Raw genomic sequence first — 14,154 nt, 5'->3', positions numbered from 1 at the left:
CAAAAAAAATAAAATAAAATATATATATATATATATATATATATATATATATATATATATATAAAGCTGAGTGCTGGAGGCTCATACCTGTAATCCTAGCTACTCAGGAGGCTGAGATTTGAGAATTGCAGTTCAAAGCCAGCTGGGTCAGGAAAGTCCATGAGATTTTATTTTGGTCGGTCATGGGGCTTGAACTCTGGGCTTGGGCGCTGTCCCTCAGCTCTTCAGCTCAAGGCGAGTGCTCTACTGCTTGAGCCACAGCGCCACTTCAGGTTTTCTAGTGGTTTATTGGAAATAAGAGTCTCACGGACTTTCCTGCCCAGACTGACTTTGAAACGTGATCCTCAGATCTCAGCCTCCTGAGTAGCTAAGATTATAGGCATGAGCCACCAGCACTCAGCTCCATGAGATTCTTATCTCCAATTAACTACCAGAAAACTGGAAGTGGTGTTGTGGCTCCAGTGGTAGAGCATTGGCCTTGAGCTGAAGAGCAGAGGGACAGCCCCCAGGCCCAGAGTTCAAGCCCTACAACCAACAAAAAAATAAAAATTAAAAATAAAAATAAATAAATAAAAAGAGACAGATCTCAGGATCACAGCCCAGGCAGACAAATCAAAGAAACTTTTATCTCTAGTAAAATGGAAAAAGCCAGAGGTGGAAGCATGGCTTAGGTAGTAGAGTGCCAACCATAAACAGAAAAACTAAGCAAGAAAGCAAGACCCTGAATTCAAGCCCCAATACTGGCACAACAGCAACAATAGAAAAAAAGAGAAGGGGCTGGGAAGGTGGCTCAGTGGTAGAGCGCTTGCCTTGCATGCCTGAGGCCCTGGGTTCGATTCCTCAGCACCACATAAGCAGAAAAAGCCGGAAGTGGCGCTGTGGCTCAAGGGGTAGAGCGCTAGCCTTGAGCTGAAGAGCTGAGGGACAGCGCCCAGGCCCAGAGTTCAGGCCCCATGACTGACCAAAAAAAAAAGAAGAAGAAGATGTGTCTTGGGGAGGCTGTCATGCAGAAAGGCCAAAGGGAGAAGTCTGTCTATGGCCTCCATAGATAGTTACTGTCCTCTTCCTTTTCTTCCTTTAACTGAAGGTGGCTCCACCGAGGCTGTGCACTCGGGCCTGGCCCGTCAGGTGTCTAGCCTCCTCACCAACCATCTTGCCCGAGCAACCGAGTGCTGTGGCAACCAAGCTGCTGGGAACGACGCTCTGCAGGATGCCCTGAGCCTCCTCAATGACCTCTCAAGGTTTGGAAGCCCACAAAGCCTAGAGGGCAGCTTGTTTTCCCCTTTGGTAACGCTACCTTTTGCTGATAGCTGTCTTTTTAAACATCCAAATTTTAGGCCCTTTTGACACCCCTGTTCTTTAAGAAAAGCAATAGAGAATGGAGGTATGAAATATTAGTGCTAAAATGGGAGGGTTTTGTAGGGGACCTTGCTGGCAACAGCCTTGAGAGCAGACGTGCTAGCACTCCACCACCCCACCCCCAGCAAAACAACACGAACCGCCAAGAGCTTTCCTTCTCTAACCTTAAACATGAGTGGTTCCACGTTGGTCTAATACCCCTGTCTAGGCCTGAGACCCAATGGTTTGTCCTCATACTCTAGTGTGTTCTCCAGCTCCCTCTGGGCTCAGTACATTTTCATGGGAGATGACAAGTCAGCCATGGCGAGTCCTGAAGCTGTGTGACAGCCTTGCCCTTGAGATATACATTATGAAGAAATGACTGTTAAAAAAGCACCCAGCTTAGGTGGTATAGTCTAGTCCTCACACTGAATTGAACATGCCAACGTGAGATATCATAGATCAGAAAATCAGAGTATCACTGATTAGTTGTGAATGCTAATCAAATGTTTTGCTCAGCCTGGACACTGTGGACTCATACCTGTAATCCTAGCTATTCAGGAGGCTGAGATCTAAGGATTGTGGTTCAAAGCCAACCCAGGAAGGAAAGTCTGTGAGACTCTTCTCCAGTGAACCACCAGAAAACCAGATGTGGAGCTGTGGCTCAAAGTGGTAGAACAATGGCCTTGAACAAAAAGAGCTCAGGGACAGAGCCAAGGCCTTGAGTTCAAGACAGACAGACAGACACACACACGCGTGCACGCATACACGTTGGCTACTCAGGAGGCTGAGATCTGAAGATCACAGTTCAAAGCCAGCTTGGGCAAGAAACTCTGTGAGACTTTTTTTGGGGGGGGAGGGGCAGCTGTGGGGCCTGAACTCTGGGCCTGGACGCTGTCCCTCAGCTGTTCAGCTCAAGGCTAGTGCTCTATCACTTGAGCCACAGCACCACTTCTGGCTTTTTTCTTTTTGCTTATGTGATGCTGAGGAATCGAACCCAGGGCCTCATGCATGCAAGGCAAGCGCTCTACCACTGAGCCACCTTCCCAGCCCCTCTGTGAGACTCTTATCTCCAATAAATCATTAGAAAACCAGAAGTGGAGCTGTGGCTCAAGTGGTAGCGCACTCGCTTTGAGCTGAAGAGCTGAGGGACAGCGCCCAAGCCCAGAGTTCAAGCCCCACGACTGACCAAAAAAAAAAAAAAGTGCCAGGTCCACTCATTGAAGGTCATCCAGGAAGCTCTTCTCCATGACTGCTGGCAGCCCTTCCAGACGGGGTTGTGAGCTCTTCTTGCTCCCTTTGTAGGAGCCACATAGGAAAAGCCATCCTGAGCCAGCCAGCATGTGTATCCAAGCTCCTTTCCCTGCTGCTTGACCAGCGGCCATCTCCAAAACTGGTCCTGATCATTCTCCAGCTGTGTCGAGCAGCCCTGCCTCTGATGAGCGTGGAGGACTGTGGGAACGTGGAACTCCCACCCTGGAGCTATTCTGTCCCCTCCCTGAACAGTGAGCAGGAGGATCCTAGCGATCCAGCTTCCAAGATTGCCTCCCTGCTCTTGGCCAAGCTGGCAGACTATGTAGTCCCAGGTGAGGAGCTCCTGACCAGAGGGTGGCATAGCTCCCTTCTGAGTCCTGTGTTGAAGGAGGGAGACTGGGGGAGACAGGGAGTGGGAGGGAGCTTCCTTGAATGAGCCTCTCATAGTTTGGGAAACTGCTCAGACATTACTGCAGTTTTTCTGAATGGGCTTTGATTTTTGCTTTAAGGATGTCAGACAGTTCTTTCCCCAACTGCTTCTGAACCTGATACCACACTGACAAAAAGTAGTCCCAAGAACTCCTTAAAAGGAGATAAGGATCCTGGAGAAGAGAGCGAAGCAGTGGATGGCAAGCTCTCCATCTTTATTCACAAGCGAGAAGACCAGTCCTCTCATGAAGTCCTCCAGCCGTTGCTAAGGTGACTATAGTGACAGCCACACTGTGTGTTGATGGCTCCTCCCGTGGCTCAGGCCTTCCATATCACCACTGTGACCCCTAAGGAAAAAGGAAGAAAGTGAAACAGAATTGGAACTCAGATCTTGACCTCTGGTCCAAGCTCTGAGCCTAACTCGGGGCTTCTCTAAGGTGTGCCGTTGCCTGAGTGTGCTGCACACTCACACCACGCATTGTCTGTGATGAGGAATCATGCAGCTGGGTTTCAGCTGTTGCCATCAACAGATAAAGTGGGAGGGAAAGAAAGGAAACACTTTTTTTTTTTTTTAATTGTGAAAATACCGTATAGAGGGGTTACAATTACATGGGCAAGATAATGAGTACATTTCTTATCAAGCATTGTTGCCTCCTCCTTTGTTTCCCCTTCCCATCCCTTCCCATCTCCCCCCCCTCCATACCCCCCTACCCTCCCCCCCCCCCCCCGGCCAAAGTTGTAAAGTTCGTTTTTCGACATAACGACTTGTACATCTCATTGTTGCAATGGGTCCACCTGTATCCCTATTTAAACCATTAGTTTTTTTCCCTTAGGAAACGCTTTTTAAAGCTTTAATTCCTTGACACATGAGTGATAGGATTGCACAACAGGAAGCAAAAATATTATTATTGTTCAAATATATTATAGATCTACAGAGCCTTGCTAGTGGCATCCGGGGCAGCAGGAAGGCCTACTGAGCAGCACAAGGTGTTTGTGTGAGGGGTAACAAGGGCTCTGGCCCTTTTGTCATTCTCATAATGAATTCACTGTCGGCCAAGATGGCCTTGCCTCTGTAGGGTCACAGCAGGTTAGTTTAGGCAGAGTAATGCAGAAACTTTCTTAGCATTGCCAAAATCACAGACCAGATCTGGTGAAGACATTTGTGGAGCTTGCTGGGGAGGTAGGGGGAACAGAGTTACTAGGCAGAGAGAACTGGTCCATGCTGCTGCCACAGCTCTTGCTGCCCCTGTGAGACTGAGGGAGCTTTCTGCTATTTCCGGCATCAGGCTTTCCCTGCAGCTGGCTTCAGAGCACCCCCACTAGTCAGCTCTTGTGTGCGCATCATTTTCACATAGCTTCTTAGAGCTTCACCACAACTAAAAATAGCTGCTGTTTGTGGCTCTATATAAGTGCTATAATTGTGCAGTAATAAATTGTTTCCTTTTTGGAAAACGAAGCCTCTATCTGTGGATTGCCTGTTATTTATTGAGTACTACAGATTGAACTCAGGGCTTCTTGTACTGTACCACTTGAGCCATGCCCCTAGCACACTATGAGTTTTAAAAGCCAGTGTTAGCAATTAAAAAAAAAAAAAAAAAAAAAAGAACCTGGGGAAGGTAGGGAGGGAAGGGATAGTAGGAGGAAAACAATGGAGGGGGTAAACAAGGCCCAATAGGAAGTGTACTCATTACCTTACTCATGTAACTGTAAACCTCTGTATAGTATCTTTACAATAAAAAATTAAAAAAAAAAAAGCCAGTGTTAGCATCTCAGAACAGCCTGATCCTGACCGTGCCTAGCAGCACATGGCCATGAGTATTGCCCTCCTGGCTGTTCACTATCTTCCTTCCCCTTTGCAGTAGCTCAGAAGGACGACCCTTCCGACTCGGTACTGGAGCCAACATGGAGAAAGTTGTGAAGATGGATCGAGACATGACCAAGGTAATCCTCACAGGGGATCTGCTCAGAAAAAACCTATGATGAAAGAGCCTTTGACATGCTTTAGACCTTCAAGAGAAATCTTTTAAAAATTAATGCAGCCAGGTATGGTAGCAGGTGTCTGTAGTCCCAGCTTCTCAGGAGGCTAACATAGGAGAGTCATGAATTCAAGATAAATTTGAGATCCTGTCTCAATGGGAAAGAAGCAAGGGAGAGGGAGAAAAAGAGAAGCCAGGCACGTGTGGCTCACTCCTGTAATCCTAAATACTCAGGAGGCTGAGATCTGAGGATTACAGTTCGAAGCCAGCCCAAGCAGCAAAGTCCATGAGACTTTTATCTCCAATAAATTACTCAGAAAAATCTCAAAGTGGCACTGTGGCTCAAGTGATAGAGCACTAGCCTTGAAGACAAAGAGACTCAGGGATGGTAGCCAGTCCCTGAGTTCAAGCCCCCAGGATTGGGGAAAAAAAAAACAAGAGAGAGAGAGAACTCTTATTTTTTACTTATAATTTTTTCTTTGCTCTTTTAAAGCCTACAAATGGTTTTGAGATTACGATGATTGCTAAGAGAAAAATAGATTTAGGACTATAGCAAACAATTTATAAAAATGTAAAATAAGCTGGGCGCTGTTGGCTCACACCTGTAATCCTAGCTGCTCAGGAGGCTGAGATCTGTGGATCACAGTTCAAAGCCAGCCTGAGCAGGAAAGACTTTGAGACCCTTATCTCCAGAAAACCGAAAGTAGCACTGTTGTTCAACTGGTAGAGTGTTAGCTTTGAGCTGAAGAGCTGAGGGACAGCACCCAGGCCCATAGCTCAAGCCCCACGATCGACAAAAATAAATAAATAAAAGTAAAGATGTAAGGCCGGGAAAGTAGCACTGTAGTTCAAGTGGTAGAGTGTTAGCCTTGAGCTAAAGAGCTGAGGGACAGCACCCAGACCCATAGCTCAAGCCCCACGATCGACAAAAATAAATAAAAGTAAAGACGTAAGGCCGGGGCGCTGGTGGCTCACGCCTGTAATCCTAGCTACTCAGGAGGCTGAGATCTGAGGATCGAGGTTCAAAGCCAGCCCGGGCGGGGCAGGAGAGACAGTGAGACTCCTATCTCCAATAAACCACCAGAAAACCGGAAGTGGCGCTGTAGCTCAAGTGGTAGAGCTCTCGCCTTGAGCTGAAGAGCTGAGGGACAGCGCCCAGGCCCAGAGTTCAAGCCCCACGACCAACAAAAAAAAAAGTAAAGACGTAAAATATAAATACCCATTATTGTCAAGGTGAGGATAAGTTAACTTCTCAAATGACCAAAAATAAATGAATAGCATGTTCTTCAGAGTTTTATTTGGAAAATAAATGAAATAGTTTACATCTATCCATAAATAGAAAATTAGTTAATGAAATTCATATGTTTGAATAATGAAATATACAACTATAATAAAGTATATGATAAACTGAAAAGTGCTAAAAGCAAAATGTAAAGGCATATAATAGGACCTATAATTGTGGAAATCAGAATTTGCATGGACAAAATCTAGAAGACTCAAAGTTATCTCAAATACGCATGGAAATTTAACATCATACACACAATACTTTGTTTTGATTTATTTTTTTCTTTTTGCCAGTCGTGGGGCCTGAACTCTGGGCCTGGGCACTGGCCCTCAGCTCTTCAGCTCAAGGCTAGTGCTCTACCACTTGAGCCACAGCACCACTTCTGGCTTTTTCTGCTTATGTGGTACTGAGGAATCGAACCCAGGCCTCATGCATGCAAGGCAAGCACTCTACCACTGAGCCACCTTCCCAGCCCTGTTTTGAATTTTTTAAATGAGCCTGACTTGCTTTGGTAATGGGGGAAGAGAGAAGTAAAATGAGTAATTAATGTCTTAAACTGCCCCCAGGGTGGCTGTTGTGAAGTCATTACAGAAGAGGCCACCGCCGCCCTGCGGAAAGCAACCAAATGGGCACAGTCAGGCCTCATCGTCAGCGTTGGACCCCCTGTGGAAGCCCTCAACCCTGAGACTGTGAGTGGACTGTCCACAGGCGATAAGAAGAAAACTGCCCAAACTTCCATCTGCCGAGAGAGGAACTCAGAACTTGCCAGGTAAACCTTCCACTTTTTCATGTGTGTAAAGAATATTTCTCTCTGATGGTACACTTGGAGCCATCACTGGCATTGACAAGTCTTCTGTGTGGACACTTGCAGGACTGACCCCGTCCGCCCCTTTATCAGCGGGCACGTGGCAAATAGCATGGCTGCAGAAGTGATCGCCCTGTTGCACAGCTTGCTAATGGCACCTGAATCAAATGCTGCTCAAATATGGACCACAACGGCAGAAAAGGTCAGTGTGGGCTTGCTGATTAACTGAGCAGGCACCTGCATTAGAATCCTGCACAGCAAGAGACATTTTATTTCATTTTATTTTATTTTAGTTGGTCCTGGGGCTTGAACTCTGGGTCTGGGCGCTGTCTCTCAGCTCTTCAGCTCAAGACTAGTGCTGTACCACTTGAGCACAGTGTCACTTCTTTTTTTTTTTTTTTTTCTGAGTGGTTTATTGGAGATAAGAGTCTCAAGGTCTTGCTGGGCGTGGTGGCTCATGCCTGTAATCCTAGCTACTCAAGAGGCTGAGATCTGAGGATCTCGGTTCAAAGCCAGCCCAGGCAGGAAAGCCTGTGAGACTCTTATCTCCAATAAACCACTAGAAAACCGGAAGTGACTCTGTGGCTCAAGCAGTAGAGCACTTACCTTGAGCTGAAGAGCGCAGGGACAGCACCCAAGCCCAGAGTCAAGCCCTGAGACCGACCAAAAAAAAAAAAAAAAAGAGTCTCATGGTCTTTCCTGCCCAGGCTAGCTTTGAACTGTGATCCTCAGATCTCAGCCTCCTGAGTAGCTGGGGTTACAGACATGAGCCACTGGTGCCCAGCCCTTTTTTTTTTTTTGCGCTGCTCCTGGGCTCTTCAGCTCAAGGCTAGTGCTCTACTACTTGAGCCATAGCACCACTTCCAGCTTTTTCTGCTTATATGGTGCTAAGAAATTGAACCCAGGGCCTCATGCATGCAAGGTCAAGCACTCTACCACTGAGCCACCTTTCCAGCCTACATTTTTTTTTTATTTATTTTTTCAGTCCTGGCATGGGGTTTGAACTCAAGGCCTGGGTGCTATCCCTGAGCTTTTTCACTCAAGGCTAGCATTCTCCACTTTGCGCCACTTCTGCTTTTCTGATTGTTAACTGGAGCTAAGAATCTCATCGACTTTCTTACCCAGACTGGCTTTGAACTGCAATCCTCAGAGCTCAGACTCCCAAGTAGCTAGGATTACAGGCATGAGCCACCAGTGCCCAGCACAAAGGACATTTTAGTAGGATATGAGTCAGGTATACTCGTTGGCATTTTCCCCTGGCATTTGTTTTGACTGAGTAGCTTGAGCTCTGTTCCTATTTGTCTCCTGTCCTGCTTGTTCTAATTTTATAGAGGCCAGGACAGTATCCTCAGAGAGAGAATGGTAGTCTTGTTTCTTCTTGCTTACATTAGACTGGTATTGCCATGTGTCTTGGAGGTCATGTGCAGTGTACTCAGGAGGCCCAAGGGCAGCTTCTGTGTGAGTCCACTGCCTGAATCTTCTGTCAGCAAGTAATTGGTCATTACAGCAGTGGTCCAGCTGCCCAGAACCAGAGCTCTGTATTGTTCCTCCTTTTCATGGTGGTTCTTCAAATGACCACTTATGACATGGCCTGAAGGTAATTGCACGTTAAGATGTGGGCAATATACTGGCCTGGCTTTCCCTTAGATAAATGATTGCTTCTTTTAGTAGCTTTAGTAACAGGTTTTTGATTCTCCTACATTTTGTCTGATGACATAAGGTACACATGGGGGAAAATGCTGCTGGCCATACCTGATAGCTTTTGATCCCTCCTATATCCAGAGTGCCTTCAGGATACTACCAGACCCAGGCACTGTTGTGGACACTTCATCATCCTTGGTATCTTCTTCTGCTCAGGTTCTGTCTCAGGCATTGATGTACATTCCACAGCTGGGGAAATATGCAGAAAGTATTCTAGAAAATGGCAGCAGCAGTGGCAGAAAACTGGCCAAACTTCAGAGGATTGCACGCCAGGCTGTGGCTGCACTGTGTGCACTGGGAGGCTTTAAGGAGACGATTAAGATCGGATCCGAGGTTCAGGTAACCAACCGTCCCATCCTGCCCCAGCACCCCAGTCATTGTTTCCATGTGTAAGCATCCTAACAAGTTGAACCGGACCTTGGCCCTTTAAGCTAAGTAATGAATCTAAGAAGCTCATGAATTTTAATTCACAGTATGCTGTGCATTATTCAGGTACTAATGAAATATGGTATGCTAAATACAAAATCTGTGTCCTATAATGTCAGTAATGTTGTTACTAGTTTAGAATTGAAGGTCTGTGATGATACATACTGTCATCACCTTGCCGTAAGATCATGGACCTGTTTTCATCCATGCTCTGGGCATGGCATCCACGCTAGAATAAAGAATTATTATAGCACAGATAATGATGACAGTAATGGATTCTTCTATTTTTCACTTTGGATAGCTGCTTGCACATCAGCAGGTGGGCAGTACTAATACACTTCTGTCTGCAGGTTTTAGGTAGAGGAATATCAGGAAGCATTGGAGTCGTGGCTTCTATCAATGAGCAGGAAGGCATAGCTACCGTCAGATTCCCACCCATCGACTGTCGAAAGACTTCGCAGGCATCCGACACCTTGACCATTCCGTTGTCTAGACTCTGTGTTCCAAGATCAGAGGTATGGTAAAATGTCACTGCAAATGTTTACTGTACTGAAATGAGCAATGATCCTGTGCCTAGCAGAGAAGCACAAAGACACCGGGGTCTTGAGTTTTACTTGTTATGTATTTATGTATTAGTTCTAGGTATTTAATGATTACATTGGTGTGACTATATAAATACATATGTATGTATGTATATTTGAACTCAGGGCCTCATGCTTGCTAGGAAGCTGTTACTGCTTGGACCTCTCTCAGCAATCTGCCTTCATTATTTTTTGAGCTTGGGTCTCCCATTTATGCCTAGGCATATCGAGACATGATCCTCCTAGTTAGGCTTCCTGCGTAGTTCGGATGTACTACCACACCAACTATTGTTGAGACAGAGTCTTGTTTACTTTTGGCTCAGGCTGGCCTTGAACTATAAGATCCTTCTGATCACCACCAAAGTAGCTGAGATTATAGGTGTAAGTTGACCCCAACCTGTGCAGCATAATTTGTTTTTGATAGTTTTGATCTGGTTTGCAATTTTCTGTGATGACTATTTTGCTGAAAAACTGAGAATTCTGGCTAATGCTAACACCTTCCTTTCCTATACAAGTCAACTGTGACTTCTGCTTGCTCCACCCCCCAGGCACTGCCTCTTCATAAGCTGTCCATCACCGAGAAGGTGGTCCAGGCAGTCCAGTCTATGTTGTTCCCTCAGGAGGGAAGTCTCTCTATCCACACCTCCCTTCCTGCCACTGGGGATGGGGCAGCACCTGTGATGGCAGTAGTGCGGCTCCTGGCTGAAATCAGAACAAGGTGAGCCCTTCCCCATGTCGCCTGCATGCAGAGGCAGGACCAGGGAGGCAGGGCTACTGGGTGGGCCCTCCTTTCTCCTTCCCCTTTCTGGGCCCAAGGCTCAGGCTAGTGAGAAGCAGCCACCACTGACTTGTACTCTGCTCACCAGTCTGTGGTGCCCTGATTGTTTCCTCACTTCACAGTGAAATCAAGCCAACAGGATAAACACTTGAAATGTGCTGTGTAGAATATGTAGGCACTGCATTGCAGGATTAACGGTCACTCTTTTCTGTGTTGTCATTTGGCAGTACTACCACACCCAGCTAATTCTGCCACTTTCTAAGATAGCTAAGCCACATTAGTATCTATCTGGCCCCTCCCTTTCCCACAGGATGTCTGGAAAATCAGGACACATTGGGTGTTGGTATAGGAAAGAGAATCAAGTCTTCCCACTCAACAGGAGTATCGAGTTTCTCTTTTTGACATGTTGAGTCAAGTGAGAGAAATCAGAGCGGTTGTACCCAGCTGTGGGATTCCTCTTGCTTGTGGAATGGACATGGTACAGAGAAAGCTCAGAAGGCTCCTCACCTGCCTGTATCTTCAGCTAGCAGACATTTCCCTGCAGCCCCGTGGTTACCATGTGACAAAGTTACACCATCCTCCCTTAAATTCAAATGCTCCAGCTTTCACATAAAATGGCATATACAGCACTTGTCATGTAATTCAGTCATCCTCAGTCCACTTCATAATACCTGGTGCTGTGGACCATGGAAGCACTTGTTACACTGCGCCCCTTAGGTGTGGAGACAGACATCTGCACATGCCTAGTGCAGATGCAGTTGTTCACATGTTTTCTATCTGATATTGGATGAATCCTCATGCCCACATCAGTCCTATAGAAAAGCAGGGAGCGTCAACAAGGGGGCAGAGTTGGCTGAAATGTTTTTCACAGTTAACTTTTTGAGAAAAAGAACATGGATTGATAATTTTGAAATATTATAAATCTTTTAACATTAAGAGCATGCCTGGTCATGGCCCAGCTGTTGGAAGACAGCTTATTTTGTGAAGAATTCATACAGCAGTGCCCAGCAGCTGTGGAAGTCCTTAACCTAGTGGCCCATGAATGTAGTGCTGGTGAGTACCTATGACTCTGTCCCCACTTGTGGGCTGAGTCTGCTCAGCGCCTGTGCAGTTTGACTGTGTCCATACCCACATCACTCAGCTGAGCTCCAGACATGAGGCTTCCTCACAGCCACTCTCACCTGAGACCTTGGAGTTGAGCGAGGAGCTGCTACCCTGGCAGCAGATAGGCAGCCCTCCTCAGCCCAGTAGCAGGTGTTGGCAGAGCACTTTGTGTTCTCCACTTGCTTTAACCCAGTGTCTCTCTTTCCCTGTTGGAACTGTTGGTGAGCTCTCATGTAGGCACATGCCCTCTGACTGTTGCACGTTTTCTGATTGCTGAGTTGTAGGAGTTCTCTGTGCATTCTGCATACACTAATCCCAGATCAGAGTGGCAGACATTTTCTCCTATTTTATGTGTTGGTTTTTATTTGCTTGACTTGAACTCTGGGTCTGAGCTTCTGTTGTTCAAAGCTAGCACTTTACCACTGGAACCACAGTACCACTTGCAGCTGTTTTCTTGAGTAGTTTATTGGAGCTAAGAGTCTCATGGACTTTCTTTCCCAAGCTGGCTTCAAAGCCAGATACTCAGATCTCAGCCTCCTGAGTAGCTAGGATTATAGGTGTGAGCCACCAGTGCCTGGTGAGCCACCAGCACCCAGCTTGATTACATGTTGATGATGTTTAGTTTATCCCATTTTGTTTCATTACTTATGCTTTTGATGTACTTTTTAAGAACCATTAGTTTTTAATCCACAAATAGTGTCTAATCTAAGGTCTTTAACTTAGATTTCTCTATAAGAGTTTTATAATTTTTTTTTTTTTTTTTTTTTGTCGGTTGTGGGGCTTGAACTCTGGGCCTGGGCGCTGTCTCTCAGCTCTTCAGCTCAAGGCGAGCGCTCTACCACTTGAGCTACAGCGCCACTTCCGGTTTTCTGGTGGTTTATTGGAGATAGGAGTCTCACGGTCTCTCCTGCCCGGGCTGGCTTTGAACCGCGATCCTCAGATCTCAGCCTCCTGAGTAGCTAGGATTACAGGCGTGAGCCACCAGCGCCCGGCTAAGAGTTTTATAATTTTAACTACAGGGTTTCTTTAGGTGTTTGAGGCATTATGTGTTAATTTTTGTGTGCCATAAGAGGCATTTCTAATACCTCTAGCATTTGACTTTTCTAGACCTTCATAGACTCAATCCACCAGAATACCCTTCCTTCTTTGTCTACTGAAATTCTGTCTTTTCTGAGATGTAAGTTTATGCTGTCTCCATGAGGCCATTTCAGGTCCTGGATTGAAGTCATCGTCCACTCTCCTGTCCTGGGCGCAGACTCCTACTTCAGTGTGTGTGTGTGTGTGTGTGTGTGTGTGTGTGTGTGTGTGTGTGTGTGTGTGTGTGTGTGTGTGTGTGTGTGTGTGTGTGTGTGTGTGTGTGTGTGTGTGTGTGTGTGTGTGTGTGTGTGTGTGTGTGTGTGTGTGTGTGTGTGTGTGTGTGTGTGTGTGTGTGTGTGTATACATGTGCATCCACATCTTATCATAACTTTGTGCTTTCCAGCATCTCACATGTGACTGCTTATAAGAGTTATTCAGTATGCAGTCATTTTTTGAAAATAATGTAGAATTAAAGGGTAACAGCCTTCATTTATTAGATAGTAAGAACAATAGCTCTCACTTATTGAGACTCTGAGGCATAGGGATTGTTACATCCTCCAGTTGGAAATGAGGTAGAAAATACCAGTAATGGAGCCAGACTCTGCACATAGGCAGCTGGATCCAGAGCATGACCTAGCCTACCATGTGCTGAGGTGCAGTAGACACAGTGGGTGGGCTCAGGGTGTATGTGTCTTCTGTGAGGATTTCCACGATTTCTTTATGTGACTCTTACCATGGAGGTACTGCGCGGAGTGTGCAGTGTCCTCTTGGTGGTGGGAGTGCTTCATAGGTCGATTCCCCTCCACAGGTGAGCGGCTTGCAGTTGTGGAGGTCCAGTGCGAACGACTGAGGATGCTGTACCGGGACTGTGCTCGGCCCCCACCACCTCCCCTGCAGGCAGACCGGAGACAGGTGAGTCTTCAGTGCCTCACACCCGCCACGCTGCAGCTACTTATAAAGAATGCCAGGCAGCAGGCCATCTCTATCATGATCATAGAGGGCTCAGAGTACAGCTGAAGTGGTAGAGTATTTGCCCAGGAAGCACAAGGCCTCAGGTTCAATCCTAGGACTGCTAAAGGAAAGAAGGGAGGGAGAAAAATAGGAAGGAAAGAAGCCAAATGCCAGTAGCTCACACCTTTAATCTTAGTTACCCAGGATCTGAGGATTGCTGTTCAAAGCCAGCCTGGCCAGAAAAGTCTGTGATACTCTTATCTCCAATTAACCACCAAAAAGCTGAAAATCGAGCTGTAGCTCAAGTTATAGAGTGCCAGCCTTGAGCAACAAAAGCCTAAAGACAGTGCCAAGGCCCTAAATTTAAGTCCCAGCTCTGGTACAAAAAAGAAAATGCTTTGTCTGATAGAGAAGCCTGAAATTTCAATGATTATATTAACTATTATGGA

At 46.3% G+C, this 14,154-nt stretch overlaps 1 protein-coding gene across 5 annotated transcripts in view; it reads left to right on the top strand.

Moving 5' to 3' along the window:
• Positions 1-14,154, top strand: part of Hectd4 (HECT domain E3 ubiquitin protein ligase 4) — a 127,162-nt gene that overhangs the window by 81,311 nt on the left and 31,697 nt on the right. For all 5 annotated transcript variants that reach the window (XM_042668972.1, XM_042668971.1, XM_042668969.1 and 2 more), the window contains exons 35-45: positions 1,088-1,241; positions 2,644-2,924; positions 3,102-3,291; positions 4,881-4,962; positions 6,849-7,051; positions 7,154-7,289; positions 8,945-9,127; positions 9,565-9,729; positions 10,344-10,513; positions 11,511-11,626; positions 13,563-13,666. In XM_042668972.1, coding sequence (XP_042524906.1) covers positions 1,088-1,241; positions 2,644-2,924; positions 3,102-3,291; positions 4,881-4,962; positions 6,849-7,051; positions 7,154-7,289; positions 8,945-9,127; positions 9,565-9,729; positions 10,344-10,513; positions 11,511-11,626; positions 13,563-13,666 — 1,784 coding nt within the window. The remainder of the gene's footprint in view (positions 1-1,087; positions 1,242-2,643; positions 2,925-3,101; positions 3,292-4,880; positions 4,963-6,848; positions 7,052-7,153; positions 7,290-8,944; positions 9,128-9,564; positions 9,730-10,343; positions 10,514-11,510; positions 11,627-13,562; positions 13,667-14,154) is intronic.

The sequence above is a fragment of the Dipodomys spectabilis genome, unplaced genomic scaffold (assembly GCF_019054845.1).
Source record: "Dipodomys spectabilis isolate Male_0828 unplaced genomic scaffold, ASM1905484v1 ptg000480l, whole genome shotgun sequence".
Taxonomy (NCBI): domain Eukaryota; kingdom Metazoa; phylum Chordata; class Mammalia; order Rodentia; family Heteromyidae; genus Dipodomys; species Dipodomys spectabilis.
The sequence above is the reverse complement of the archived record's forward strand: the minus strand, read 5'-3'. Positions and strand labels throughout refer to the sequence as shown.